Source organism: Taudactylus pleione, unplaced genomic scaffold, assembly GCF_031769625.1.
Source record: "Taudactylus pleione unplaced genomic scaffold, aTauple2 ptg000154l, whole genome shotgun sequence".
NCBI classification, from domain to species: Eukaryota; Metazoa; Chordata; class Amphibia; order Anura; family Myobatrachidae; genus Taudactylus; species Taudactylus pleione.
The window spans coordinates 20,669,835-20,685,726 of record NW_028284556.1 but is presented as its reverse complement, the minus strand read 5'-3'; the positions used below and the strand labels follow the sequence as shown (position 1 = coordinate 20,685,726).

Here is a 15,892-nt window from a genome sequence, read left to right as displayed (position 1 = left end):
TTTTGGGGTGAACGTTTGGGCGTGGGACCCCTGAGCTGATTGACAGGAAGTGCCGTTTGTGGGTGGTGACAGGGGGGTGGTCGGGGAAACGCAGGCGTACTAGTGCGTTCGAACGCCGTTTCAGGGGCGTGCATTGTGGTGCTGTACGCAGCCTGAGTACTCATAGCGTGAGCTGAAATTTACAATTTCTGAGTAAGGTCAGACCATGTGCAAATGTGTGTGAGGCTGCGATGGTACTCGAATGTACCGATGGTTTCGCTGTCCTACTAAACATTACTGATGTGTGTAAGGTAAAATGGGCATCCTTATGTTATGCTGCGACAGTATAGCGATCGCAATGGATTAGCATACTTTCGCAGAAGTACTGAACCTCCTGACACTCCCATAGGAGATGCAAGAGAGAGGCCTCGAGCAACCCACATCGTCTACATGCAGAATCTGCCCATATTAAATAAACAAAGTGGTTCACAATGTGATATTTGAATACATTGCAAGAATCTATCAAATATTGCATGCAGGGACAGAGCATGCAAGAAACTCTGAGCCTGATTCAGACCCGGTCGCAAGCGCTGTGCGCTCGCAACCGGGTCGATGGTGGGCCAGTGCGCATGCGCACGACGGAGCTGGCTCCATCGTGCGCATGCGCGAGACCCGGATAGCGACGGGCACTCCGTCGCTCCGGGTCTCGCAACAAAGGGGCCGAGCTGTCGATGTTGAGTGATAGCTTGCCCCCTTTGGTGGGCGGGCCGGGGGAGTGGCTGCCCAAACGGAGGCGTTTCCATGTGAATGCCTCTGTTTGGGGGCGGCCCAACTGACATCACGAGTGATGTCAGTGGGAGGGATTTCGGCTCTGTTAGAGCCGAAATCTCTCTGGGGCTTGCGGCCGCGATACCCTACCACAAGGGTCTCGTCGCAAGCCCGATGGTCTTCCTGGCGGCTCGCTATAGCTGGGGGTGGTCACCCACAGCCATGCGAGCGGCCAGGAGGCCGTTCTAAAAAAAAAAAAGACCGGCCCTGATTCAGAGCGAGTGCTCTGTCAGAGCGTCCTGCTCTGAATCAGGGCCTCTGTCCCTGCGAATCCCTCCAAGCACTTCTCAGGGTATTTTTTTGCAAAAAATACCCTGAGACTGTCTCTGCGCATGGACATACATCACCGGCTCTCAATCCCCCCCTTCCCCTGCTCAGCAGACACTTACCTCAGTTCAGGTGTTTGGTGACCCAGTGAGCTCCACGGTTATCCATTCACCTGATGGCTGTGTGTGATCCCCGTAGTAAATTGAAGATGCTGCCGGGACTTCACAGCATCTCATACCTCTTTTATACCAAAATCCCGGGTCTGACCCGGGATTTGGAACACATTTCCAACCCGGATCAGACCCAGACAGACCCCCTTTTACACTGCGGTGCCGACCCTGGCGCACCGTTCACACCACTGACCCGGCTCTCTGGCATTGGTGAGCAGCGCTTCTTACCCTCCATCATCCTCCGCGACCCCCTTACCTTTCTCCAAAGTGGTCCGGAGGCTATGCGCTGCTCCGTTCTGGTCGGCCCAGCAGTGGACGCTTGGAGATGATGTAATTTCCAAGTGTCACTGAAGCCCGCCAATCGAGTGGCATGCGGCGTGACCCGGGTCATCGTGACCTGGGTCGCACCGTTTATACTGCAGGGTGACACGGGAAAGACCCGTACCCAACCCTGCAAGCCAGCTGGGTCAGATCCCTGGGTCACTGCCAAAAATCCCGGGTTGATGCGTGTTCACGTGCATCAACCCAGGATTTTTAAGTCGGTGTAAAAGGAGTATCACTTTACTGATCAGATGATCATGTCACCGTGGAGATCAAACTGCCCCAAAAGCCCTTTAACACATCAGTACCGGAGCATTAATTATAAATTTTATTACCTCCCTATTAAGAATAGTACCATACCCTATATAGCGAGGTGCAGATATAGGGCCTGATTCAGACCCGCTCGCAAGAGCAATGCGCTCGCAAGCGGGTCGATGGTGGGCCACTGCGCACGAGAGTGAGAACTTCACTCGCTCCGGGGCTCACAGCAAAATGGAGCGGCTGTCGATGTTGATCGACAGCTCGTTCCGTTTTGTAGGTGGGTGGCTCAACAAACAGAGGCGTTCCCTTAGGAACACCTGCCGTTTGTGGGCAGCCCCACTGTCAGTAGTGGACTTCCTGCTCTATTAGAGCAGGAAGTCCACTCGGGCTTGCGGGAGACGAGACCCTACCACAGGGTCTCGTCGCAAGCCCGATGGTCACGATAATCGCGACCATCGCCAGGCCGCTCACACAAGCTGTGGGTGGTCACCCACAGCTATGCCAGCGGCCTGGAGGCCGAAACAAACAAAAAAATTCCCTGATCCAGAGCGTGTGCTCGCAAGTAGCGAGCGCCTCTGAATTAGGGCCATATTCCCTTATTTCCACATATTCAGATAATGATTGAAGTCTCTTAACTTATCTGGACCTACAGACACCACACCAAATAACTGTAGCACATGGAGAGCTCTCCTCCCTAGGACATTTGGCATCAGGGATGGTCACGGGATTGTCAGATCCCCCACTCCTGTGGAAAGCACTGTCTCAGAGAGGGACAGGATAAATGAGGGAAGGAAAGGGGAGGAGCAAGGAGAATAAATATAATCAGAACTTTTAATTACAACCAGATTAGTTAAAGCATAACTCACGGTTCACATATTATCCCATTCCTGTCCTTCCTTTTTTCAATTCTACATTATAAATACCAGTGGCGCAGGGGCATAGCTCTCCTGGGTGCAGTTGCTATTTGGCCCGCCATGCCTCTGGGCCTCCAGGCCCACCTCCCCCCTGTACCCCTTACGGGCATTACACAGTCAGAGAAGTGGCCACAGTGCTGACTGCACAATGCAGCGCTGGTCATATGGGTACTTCCCGATCACAAACAGCCGTGCCCTCCCTCTCCTGGTGACTTTCACTACGTCACTTTGGGGGCCGGGCTACATGGGTGTTGCTGGGTGCAAACTTTGGTGTGTGAGACTAAAGAGAGTTATTGGTGTCAGCTGATCCCACCTGCAAACTGGTTCTTAGTCACTGGCACACTTTAGCCTGTGAATAAGGAAGCAGTTAGCTGCAGGCATCATCAGCACTGCAGGCTCCCTATTAGACTGACCAGCAGCAATTCCCCCGTCCTGCCTCTCATACAACTCTCGGTAAAATTTGCTAAGAGAAGACGTGGCTGTGCTGAGCTTACTGGGACATCCCTGGAGCACAGCTATGCCTCCTCCCAGCATCAGCGAAGAGAGATGGAGCCAGCTGGGACAGTAGATGTGCTGCTCTGCAGTACCACACTGGGAATCAGTGCAGTGTCCATGGGAATCAGGAGGTAGGCATCTTCTGAACAGGCCCAACATTCCAGAAAACATTGCCAGAACCATGGTACCAGGAGGGTGCCTTATATTGGCAGAAACATTGAAGAACGTGACGTGGGCCCCCTTATTTGTTAATATGCCCTTGATATACACACATTAAATAAAATTTTTAAGACAAGGTTTTTAAATTATTTAGAATTATTAAAGCAAACTTCAAATAATAATCAAGTAGGTGCCAAAAGACAACAAATAATTTACTTCTATGACAACAATTTGATAATTGTCATTACAAGTCACATCATTTTATGTAATTTTGGGGTACAATGTTAATTAAGTCCACTGCAGTTCTATACTGTAGCAAAAAAAAATCTTGGGACCTGGCACACTTATGTTTTTGGGTGACCCCATCCCTCCTAGGTAGGTATAGGCCAGGCAGCCTTTGGCTCATACCCCTGTGTCTCTTTATCCTCATCCCTGCCTGTGTTTCTTCAGCCTTATACCATGTCTTTCCATCCTCATCCTTGCCTGTATCTCTCTAGCATGGTATGCAGTCGGGAAGCCGGCGGACCTAATCCCGACAGCCAGCTTCCCGACTGCTTTATTCCGGCGAGGGTTAAGTGACAGGCATCTAAATCTAGATGCATATAATTTTACCGATGCTGGGAGACCGGCGCCCGGCTTCCCGATCGAAGTGATGCCAGGCGCCGAGCGCGGACAGCCGCGGGGGGGGGGAGGGTTAGGTTTAGGGCTCCCGGGGGGGACTTAGGGTTAGGCACCTCCCCCAGGGGACTTAGGTTTAGGTGGCAGGGAAGGGGGGGTTAGGTTTAGGCACTTAGAGGGGGGATTAGGGTTATTAGGGTTAGGCACTTGGAGGGGAGGTTAGGGTGAGACACCCCTGGGCGGGCTATCCCCGCCACCCCTGGGCGGTGGGTGGCGGGTTGATAGTGCAAGTGTAGCGCATTTGAAATAGTTTAAAATATTGTCTTTTGCTGTGGAACTGCAGGTCCCAGCAAGCCTCCCTGCATTCTGGTACTTGGAGAACTTGGGGCATTACGGGCCCGCTGGTACCTGTAGTTCCACTGCAAAAGCAATATTAAAAACACACAGGACTCACACACCGTACACAGTATAATAATATATATTAACCATACATGCACACACACATGTACTCATACTCACCTATGTATCCTTGTAGCATTGGTCCCCTTCTCCAGTAGAATATCCATAGAGTACCTGTGTTAAAACAACATATTCACCTTCTCCCATGCGTAGATCGGTCCAAAGTAGGCATCCATGGTCTTCTTAAAATAAAAAAACAAATAAACACGAGTCACGCAACAGCTAACAACCACGATGGTTGTTATCTCCTGAATGAAGAACTCAGACCTGGCTCTAGCCTTTGTAGAGCCGTCTCTGAGTGTTCATTGACTAAGAGAGGTCAGCCCCAGCCTCTCTCAGCCAATGAACGGCTTCCTCCATTGAAGTCAATGGAGGGCCGCAGGGTAACTAAAGTTTATTTTGCGGTTCCCACCATTGTTCTTTGGCTTAGAGAGGCGGGGGCTGACCTCTCTTAGCCAATGAACGCCCAGATACGGCTCTACAAAGGCAGAAGCCACGTCTGAGCGCTTCATTCGGGAAGTAACATCCATCGTGGTTGTTAGTGCGTGGTTCGTGTTTTATTGTTTTTTATTTTAAGAAAACCATGGATGTCTACAGGAAGAAGGGAACCACTCCACGTAATGTAGGTGAGTATGTGTGAGTGTGTATGAATGTATTAAACCTTTAATTTCACAGTTTGTGTGTCTTATGTTTATTTAAACATTTCTTTACATGTGAGCTACAAGTACCAGCGGGCCCTTAATGCCCTGCATGATGGTATTTGTGGTTCCCCAAGTACCAGCATGCGGGGGAGGCTTGCTGGGACCTGCAGTTCTACTGTAAAGACAATGTTTACACTTAGCTATTTTTACACTACACTTACACTACCAACCTGCCACCCACCACCCAGGGATGGCAGGGATAGCCCCGGGCTATCAACCTAGGCTAGGGGTGTCCTGGAGAGGGGGACCCCTTTATTGGGGGGGTCCCCAACTGCCCAGGGATCCCTGTCCTGGGCTGACTAGTGGTCAGGGCAGATGCTGCGGCTGGGGGGCCCACTTATAGGGCTCCCCTGGCTGTGGCATCAGCCCCCCACTAGAAAGGGTCCGGTGCTGGTTCTGGAGATTACAGGGGGACCCTATGCAATTTTTTTCCCCTGTAATTCCAGAACCAGGAGAGGATCAGAGCCCAGTGCTGGTTATGCTAAGTACAGTGGAACCCTATGCAATTTTTCCCCTGTACTTAGACAACCAGGACTGGCTATGAAAAGTCTGGGGCTGGTTCTGTTTTAGGGGGGGACCCCACGTCATTTTTTTTCTAAATTTAACTCTTTCTAAGCTTTTTAGAGTAAGATACATGCATGCATCTCACTGATGTATGCATGTATCTGTGTCAATCTGACCTGCTCATGCTCAAATCGAAAGCATGAAGCAGATCTATTCATTTGGGGATTTGAAGTTCGATTTTGTGTTTGAATTCAAATTGAATAATAGTAAATAAGGGAAATTGTCGGTTGGTCTATGTAAAAGTACCAATGTTTTTCCAATGTACAATTTGAGTGTGATTTGAGTAAAATTTGGTTTTAAGTTCAATTTTACATTCGATTTGGCCTTTAGTAAATACCCAAATGCTAAATCGAATGTAAATCGAATGCCAAATCACTCAAAAATCATAATCGAACTTTAGTAAATTTACCCCTTAGCCTCATTACCCCCTGCGTCTCTCAGCCTCATCCCCCCTGTGTCTCTCAGCCTCATCCACTCTTTGGGGGTCATTCAGACCCAGTCGTTAGCGCGGATGCGCTCGGACCGGGTCGATGGGCCCCCCACAGAGCATGCGCACGACGGCGACGGCGCGCGCATGCGTGAGACCCGCTATGACCTACAGCGCCGGTCGTAGCGGGTCTCGAAACAAAGGGGGCGAGCTGTCGATGTTGATTGACAGCTCGCCCCGTTTGGAAGGCGGGCCGGGGGGGTGGCAGCCCAAACGGGGGCGTTCCATGGGAACGCCTACCGTTTGGTGGCGGCCCCACTGACATCACTAGTGATGTCAGTGGAGAGCTTCCGGCTCAGACAGAGCCAGAAGCTCTCCGGGACTTACGACAAGGGAGACCCTACCCTAGGGTCTCGTCGTAAGCCCCGACGCGACCATCACCCGAGCGGTCGTTAGAGCTGTGGGTGTTAACCCACAGCCTAACGACCGCAACAGAGGTGGGCGGTCAGGATGCAAGTAGCCGCCCAGTTTCTGAGCGACCGATTGCATCCTCCAACCGCCTCTGAATGAGGCCCTTTGTCTCAGCCTCATTCCCCAACCTGTACCTGTCAGGCTCAATCTCCCATGTTTCTCAGCCTCATCAGCCCCCTGTGTCTCTCAGGCACATATTCCTTTGGTCTCGGCCTCATTCCCCACCATGTGCCTTTCTGACTTATTCCCCGTGTCTCTCAGCCTCACCCTCCTGTGTTACTCAGCCTAATCCACCCTCCATGTGTCTCTCCACCTAATCCACCCTCCCTGTGTCTGTCAGCCTCATCCCCCCTTTGTTTCTCAGTCTTATTCTCCTTCCTGTGCCTCTCGGGCTCATCTCCCCCTGTGTATATCTGCCTTATCTCCTGCTTTGTCTCTCAGTCTCGCCACTCTCTGGGTCTCTCAGCCTCACCCCTCTGTGTGTCTCAGCCTTATCCCATGTCTATCCAGCCTCATCCTTGCCTGTGTCTCTACAGCACCATCTCAGCTATGTCTCCCTAGCACCAGCCCTGTTTCCAGCCTCATCTGCCTGTCTCTCCAGCCTCATCTGCCTATGTCTCTCCAGCATCATCCCCTTGTGTCTCTCCATCTCCAGTCATTGGCTCATTTCCTGTGTCCATTACCCTCATCTCCCATGTGTCTCTCAGCCTTATCCTCACCCCTGTGTCTTTCAGCCTCACTCCTCTGTGTCTCTCAGCCTCAATTCACCATGTGTCTATCATTCCTTATCTCCCCTGTGTGTTTCAGTATCATTACCCCTCATATCTCTCATCCCCATGATCCTGTGTTTCCAGCAAATCCCCTGTCTCCCCAGTCCTGTCTTTTGCTACATTCTCTACCTTTGTCACTTCATCTACAGCCCCCCAACCTCCACCTGACCCGTGTCTCTTCAGCCCAGCCTTGCAAGTTGCCAATTTTGTTTCAACTAAACAAAAAGCAATATTGATTTGAATATTTTAGTCCTGAATTTGTAATACTAAAAATGTACTAAAAACATAACCACTTAAAGGAAACCCACCTTTCAAAATGTAATATTTTGCTTTTACACTGTATAATAAGGGTCATTCCATGTCAAGTGGACCAGGGATCCCCACCTAACCAACTCCAATTTTGATAACAATTTAAATGAAGGTTGGCATATATGTCAGTCTACCTTTGGGAAAATTTTAGTTCACAATATGCAATTGTAGTGAAACTATGGCCCTCAAAGTGGGGGTGGGTGCAGCGGTCACCAACTCCACAGTGCACAATCAGCAGGTGGGGGCAATTTGCAAAATTGGTCCACTTGACATGGAATGACCCATAAGTTATTCAACTACTGTACATAATCACTTACGGGTTTATGTATCAAGCAGTGAAAAGCATGGAGAAGTGGACCAGTGGAGAATATGCCCATAGCAACCAATCAGCTTTCAAGTAGCATTTACAGTAGCAAGTATAGTCTATAAAATAATAGGTAAAAGTTGATTGGTTGCTATGGGCAACTTCTCCACTGGTCCACTTCTCCAAGCTTTTCACTGCTTGATACATAGGCCCCATAATTTCTTTTTTTCTAGGAACTAACTGGTCAGTACAGATACTTCGTGAAATGTTGATTGCAGTTCATAATAAAGAGCCCACAGTTGACCGTGGTATGCTTGAATTTGGGAAAGCAGAGAAATATGAGGTTTGTATAAAATCTAACATTTAGGATAATATACCAAGGCTTTTATATCAGCTAGACACAACTGTCTATGTTCTCGGTCCTTGAAATAACTTTTCGGTAGATACAGTCATATATACTGTACCAGGCTAAATATACAGTCGGTCCATAAATATTGGGACATTGACAGAATTTTCATATTTTGGCCTCTATTCACCACCACAATGGCTTTGAAATGAAAAAAACAAGATGTGCTTTAACTGCAGACTTTCAGATTTAATTTAACTTTCACTTTTTAATACTTTGTTGCAAATCCTTTCTGGAACGCATAGACATCACCAGACGCTGGGTTTCATCCCTGGTGATGCTCTGCCAGGTCTCTACTGCAAATGTCTTCAGTTCCTGCTTGTTCTTGGGGCATTTTCCCTTCAGTTTTGTCTTCATCAAGTGAAAAGCATGCTCAGTCGGATTCAGGTAACGGGATTGACTTGGTCATTGCATAACATTCCACTTTTTAGCCTTAAAAAACTCTTTAGTTGCCTTTGCAGTATGCTTCGGGTCATTGTCCATCTGCACTGTGAAGCGCCATCCAATGAGTTCTGAAGCATCTGACTGAATATGAGCATATAATATTGCCCAAAACACTTCAGAATTCATTCTGCTGCTATTGTCAGCAGTCACATCATCAATAAATACAAGGGAACCAGTTCCATTGGCAGCCATACATGCCCACGCCATGACACTACCACCACCATGCTTCACTGATGAGGTGGTATGTTTTGGATCATGAGCAGTTCCTTTCCTTCTCCATACTCTTCTCTTCCCATCACTGTGTTACAAGTTGATCTTTGTCTCATCTGTCCATAGGATGTTGTTCCAGAATTGTAATGGCTTTTTTAGATGTTGTTTGGCAAACTCTAATCTGGTCTTTCTGTTTTTGTGGCTCACCAATGGTTTACATCTTGTGGTGAACCCTCTATATCCACTCTTGTGAAGTCTTCTCTTGATTGTTGACTTTGACACATATACACCTACCTCCTGGAGAGTTAAAAATATGGGTATATGAGCGCTGGTATGGATTAGAATTGGTGAACCGCACAAATAAAAATATATGAATGTAATGAATAATCAGTAATCAATAATAAAACAAAACAAACAAAAAAAAAATTTTTTTATTTTTTATCTTTTAAAAAAAAAAAAAAAAAAATAATAATAATTAATAAAAAACAAAGATGAAAATAGAAAGAAAAAACAGCAAAGGAGAGAAAAGGCATAAACAGTATTATGGAATTAATGTTTATAGTCTTTATAGACTAGTTGGGGGTGTGCCAGTTCTGCATGTACCCCACGAGGGGTCCGCTGTGCTATTGCCACCTAACTCACCCTAACTAGCTCGGCGTTGACTGCTGACTTCAGCTGCAGATTCCCATCTGAGCCGCGATCACATGTCCCGCCGGGCTGGCGCCGCTTGATGACAGAGGGCGTCGGGGGATGTTCAGTGGGCTTGTAGCGGCAGTTGTTCTTTTCCTGGGCACTCCTTCCAATCTCCAACGCGTTTTGGACCTTCCACGGGTCCTTTGTCAAGGATGAAGGGGGTGGGCCTTAGTATGGCTTTATTTATAGTGTGACTAATTAGTAAAAAGAGTTAAAACCCGGATATCCGGTCCCGGAATTTGCAGGAGGGTTGGAGGCAAGCACATGTTCTTTTAAAAATAAAATTAAAATAAAGTGTTATTTATCATTATATTTATTATTATTTTATTATTTATTTATTATTTTAAATGTTATTATCTTTATTTATCTATATTTATTCTTATTTTGTTAGTTTCATATCATTGCTTATCTTTCTTTAACTTTTCTCAATCTACACCATTCTGGCATAAACCAAAATGGAGTCAGGCACAGAAAAAAGAACATGTGCTTGCCTCCAACCCTCCTGCAAATTGTGTGGAAGGTCCGAAACGCATTGGAGATTGGAAGGAGTGCCCAGGAAAAGAACAACTGCCGCTACAAGCCCACTGAACATCCCCCGACGCCCTCTGTCATCAAGCGGCGCCAGCGCGGCGGGACATGTGATCGCGGCTCAGATGGGAATCTGCAGCTGAAGTCAGCAGTCAACGCCGAGCTAGTTAGGGTGAGTTAGGTGGCAATAGCACAGCGGACCCCTCGTGGGGTACATGCAGAACTGGCACACCCCCAACTAGTCTATAAAGACTATAAACATTAATTCCATAATACTGTTTATGCCTTTTCTCTCCTTTGCTGTTTTTTCTTTCTATTTTCATCTTTGTTTTTATTAATTATTATTATTATTTTATTTTTTTTTAAAGATAAAAAAAAAAAAAAAATTTTTTTTTTTGTTTGTTTTGTTTTATTATTGATTACTGATTATTCATTACATTAATATATTTTTATTTGTGCGGTTCACCAATTCTAATCCATACCAGCGCTCATATACCCATATTTTTAATCTGACCACTATTTATTGAGCTGCGGAAATACAAGCGCAACACACCATTTTTATTTTTTACTTCTAACTACCTCCTGGAGAGTGTTCTTGATTTGGCCAACTGTTGTGAAGGGGTTTTTCTTCACCAGGGAAATAATTCTTCTGCCAACCACAACAGTTGTTTTCCGTGGTCTTCCGTTTCTTTTGGTGTTGCTGAGCTCTCCGGTGCATTCTTTATTTTTAAGAATGTTCCAAACAGTTGATTTGGCCACACCTAAAGTTTTTGCTATCTCTCTGATGGGTTTGTTTTGATTTTTCAGCCTAATGATGGCTTGCTTCACTGATAGTGACAGCTCTTTGGATCTCATATTGAGAGTCGACAGCAACTGATTCCAAATGCAAATGTCACACCTAGAATCAAGTCCAGACCTTTCACCTGCTTAATTGATAATGAAATAATGAGGGAATAGCCCACACCTGTCCATGAAATAGCTTTTGAGTTGATAGTCCCATTACTTTTGGCCCCTTAAAAAGTGGGAGGCACATATAGAAACCGTTGTAATTCCTACACCGTTCACCTGATTTGGATGTAATTACCCTCAAATTAAATCTGAAAGTATGCAGTTAATGCACATCTTGTTTGTTTCATTTCAAAGCCATTGTGGTGGTGAATAGAGGCCAAAATATGAAAATTCTGTCAATGTCCCAATATTTATGGACCTGACTGTATGTGACAACCAATTCTAATTACTGTGTTTGGCTATTTCAGCCACCTCCATTGCTAACAGGTTCATGAAATCAATCACACAGCCAAGCAATCTCCATAGCCAAACATTAGCAATGAAATGGGTCGTACTGAAGAACTTAGTGATTTTCAATATGGCACAGGTGCCACCTTTTGCAGTTAGAGCTGGCCCAATCAACTGTATAACTTGAACTGGAAATGTCTTGTAGCATCAACAGCTCAGCCACGAATCAGCAGGCCACAAAAGCTCACAGAATGGGATTGCCTAGTTCTGTAGCATTTAACGCAATTAAGTCATTTGCCCTTGTTTGCAACACTCACTATGGAGTTCCACACTGCCTCTAGGAGCAATATCAGCACAAGAACTGTTCAACAATAATAAACCCCTCCCCCTCCCTCATATAAAGACTTCTGTAGAAAACAATTGGTGCATGATCTGGACCTGGAAATTTTAATTTGAATCTGCTGAATCATGGACTGGTCTGACTCTCCTTTTGTCTGTGCTATACTACTTGTTAGTACAGTATTGCATGTGAGAAAAAGATATTATGTATTGTATATATGTTTTATTTCTTTTAAAGAAATGAAGTGACAAGGATACTCGCATAGGGGCTAAGGACCTCATTCAGAGTCGGTCGTTGCAGCCGCACGGTCGTACGCCACCGATGTTCGCTAAACTGCGCATGCGTAAAATTCGCAATGCGTGCGCGTGTGGTGACAGGGGAAGGTGCTTGTGAACGGGGGAGTGGAGATCCGAACGCAGGCGTGCCTGACTATGCAAACGGCGTTTTATGGGAGTGCATAATTAACTAAGTAGTGTCATGGCACATGTGACATGGGAGGTTTTTACACTGACTTGATCGTAGTGCTTAAGAGGGTATGGTCAACCTTAAGGTCTATGAACAGCTCCGATGGTCTCGATTATTCCTTATATGCCTGGAGATGATGTGTAATGGGAACGAGAAGGGGGCGTATTTTTAGTCTTACGGCCGCATCCTCCCCTCGCTCATCCAGCTAACGATCCCATCTTAACGACGCAACTTGCGAGCGCTTCATTTGCATATCCGGCCCCTTTTACCTTACGACCGTGCGGCTGCAATGACCGACTCTGAATGAGGTCCTAAGTTTCATGCAAGTCAGTTTTGCTGAAGGATCTTTGCATGTTTTCACTTCACCTGCTCCATAACCGAGCGCTTACATCTATTGATGATTCAAAGTTGTACACACAAAGTTGGAACAGGGCTGTGCCGGTCCCACCCCCTAAACCTGTGACATCATGATATAGTAGGGTAGCTCCACAGGCTGCATGGTGCCTGCACTGAGCTACTGTGGGGTAGCGACAATGCCGCCCCCGGGCCCTGCGTACTTTGCATCGGCATCACACGCACACCCCTAGTTACGGCCCTGTATTGCTTTTTAACATATATCTAATATATATTATAATAGAACATAACTGTATATAAACCCCAGGAAGCAACACCAACACATTATACTGCTGGGTATTAATCCTATCTGATTGTTTAGCAATTGTTGGTTCAGATATACTTTTATGCATGACCTAAGTCTAGTGTGGGATTATTCCCCCTTCTTTATTTACTTGGTAAAACATTTACAATAATATTTTTGTTTATTTTTCTCTTAAGCACTTGAAGCAACAACCGTCACCGCGACTCTTAGCGTCACACCTGACTTATGACAATATCCCTAAATCGTGTCTTGAAAAGACCAAGGTATAGTAATCACTTTTCTATCACTAGTTATAATCTTGCATGTACAATTTTAATATAAATTAGCAAATCTAGTTAGTTATATGTGCATAATATATTCAACTAAACTTTCTTATAATGACCACTTTAACCCTTAATGACAAGGGTAATCATACATATTTATAACATAAATGCTCACTAATATTTTAAATTTCTATTATACAGATGTGTCCTCATACACCTAGTATCAATACACCATACGGCATGAGATTCCTGGGGTGACTGAGGCACTCTAAGAGGAGTAGCGTACTGTATTTTTCTTTAAACCATAGCACAAACGTGTTTAAAAAGAACTTTCTTTTGTATCCAAATACTGTTTATTGAACGTATCATGAGCATAACAAGTAGAGAAAGTAACATTAAGCCGAAGTGGGGTGAAGGAAGAATACGGGCTGGGGAAGAAGGAAGGGAAGGGGGGTGATCACATGGGTTAGGGCTTAAATGACCCAAACTAGGGAATAGTTGTGATAACAGAACCCCAAAAGACCAAAACCAGAGTATAAGAAGAGGCTGGCTATGGAAGGAGGTCCATGAGGCCCACGCATTGTGGAAGAAGCAGTAGAGTTTCTAAGAATGCTCATTATATGCTCCATCTGGTACGTAAGCCAAAGGTGGCTGCAGCCCAAGATGACAGAAGGAGAGAACAGTTGCTTCAAGAAGGCAATTTGACTTATTGTAGCACTTATGATGTGTCTGAGCAGCTTGTGGGAGTGCTTGGGAACTACAGGTAGAGGTAATAGCAGCAACAGATATCTAGGATCAATTAGGATTTGCAGATCACAGACAGCAGAGGCCACGGAAATAACATCTCTTCAAATTGGTTGAAGTTTACAGCAACTCCACCAGATGTGCAGGAAAGTTCCTGACTGGTTACAGGGTCTGATTCAGCAAGGAACGCACGATAGCAGACGCACGCATCCGTCCGCTGCGAAAATGTGCTAATCAATGCATATGCACAGAGACCGCAGCACAAGATGCAGACACCCAGCCACATATTAAGCCGCCCATCTCCCTTCACTCACAGCCTGTTCAGCACTCAAGATAGCATAAGCATCGGTAACATCGAGAACCATTGGACCCATATGCACAGTAATGGTTGACCTGACCTGCCGCAGGATTTAGGCCACTTCCTGTGTACAGCCTACGGTATGGCTGCGTATGCCGCCACACTGCCTTAATTATGCACGCTCCTATAACGGCGATAAAACACCTGCGTTCACCTGACCACCCCCGTCACCGCCTACAAACAGCACTTCCTGTCAATCAATATCGGATGTATCTGCGTGTAGTCTGCGTACCATAACACGATCGCACTGGTTAGTTCGCGCAGACGCAGTGTGATGCATATGTGACATCCCGAAATTAGGGGAACCCATTTCTGTTAGAGCTGTGCCAGTAAAAATAGTCATGAGTGCCCCAATGTATGTATGAAGAAAAAGGCACTGTTATTTAGTGGAAAATGATGTTATAAGATGTAATTTGTTGATAAAATAGCTGTAAGAACTGTCCCCAATAAAGGGGAAACTATGGTACGGTCTGGACAGAGTGACCCAATAATATCTGGAGCACGAGAGCAGGACTTCTCCAAGGAACTCTAAATAGGGGAAAAATACCCTTGCTACTCGTTGGAGAGCACGAGAAGTGAGTGCGAGTGGCCACGAGGATGGAAGCTTAAGGTTATAAATGACCCTGTACACGCGAGTATTGCGCAGTTCCCTGAGGTAGCTGAAGAGAGCTCCGGTGCGCTGCATACCTGATAGAGCCGGCGGGCAGGAGTGACATTCCGGAGGCACTGAGAGACGGTGTGCGGTCAGGAGACATCGGGGTGGCGGTAGAAACCTGACAGCAGGAAGCGGAAGCCTGTTGGGGGAGGAGGCGCGGCTGAGGCGGAGTCCGAGGGATCAGTCAATAGACGGAGGAGGGTCTATCTTGGGCCCTCTGGTTTATTCATGAACTATTAGTTTTCTGGCCAGAAAAGCTTAGGAAAATAGTTAGCACTGTGGAAACGGAGAGGAGGCTAGGTTAGCCGCAGTGGTAAGAGGCTTGTTACACACCACCCTCCATTGATAACAACTAGTCGTTAGGCAGCTGCCGCAATCCCACCAGAGCAGTGCGCAGCAGGAAACCTAAACAGTCACACCGGGAGTTAGCAATGTATTATAGTGCAAAGTAACCAAGCAACTCTCTGCCCCCTTGGCACAGCAGATTTACACGGCCAAGTCAGTCAGCAGGGGAGTCAGAGTAAGGGGAATGGCAGGACGCAATTAGATTGAGCCAAATAAAACCCTTGACAGACCCCATGGGGAGCATCAGCTGTGCTTATACCAGTCACAGAAAGAGCAGACAGTCAGCCGTTCGAGTGGCTGGATAATTAGCAATTGACTTGCAACATTTGTAGCAGCAGTAAGAAGCCCTGGTTTGTTACCAATTCATTGATACAGTAATCTGTTTACAGAGACTGTCAGCCAGGATTAATAAGGAGGGACAATTTGCAACAGAAATAAATTCAGCTTGAGTACTTTAAGCTGCTATAAGTGCAGGAACCTCTTTTAATGAAAGTATAAAGCTAGTGCTTACATCTCATAACCCGGGCAAC

The 15,892-nt window shown here is 46.4% G+C and overlaps 1 protein-coding gene across 4 annotated transcripts in view; it reads left to right on the top strand.

The window, feature by feature from the left end:
• Positions 1 to 15,892, top strand: part of LOC148521936 (sulfotransferase 6B1-like) — a 45,123-nt gene that overhangs the window by 15,810 nt on the left and 13,421 nt on the right. For 2 of the 4 annotated variants that reach the window (XM_088474393.1, XM_088474395.1), the window contains 2 exons: positions 8,251 to 8,360; positions 13,174 to 13,260. In XM_088474393.1, the coding sequence (XP_088330519.1) occupies positions 8,251 to 8,360; positions 13,174 to 13,260 (197 nt within the window). Of the gene's footprint in view, positions 1 to 8,250; positions 8,361 to 8,604; positions 8,811 to 10,231; positions 10,471 to 13,173; positions 13,261 to 15,892 lie in introns of those variants that run through there. The other 2 variants (XM_088474394.1, XM_088474392.1) reach the window with 2 other exon arrangements.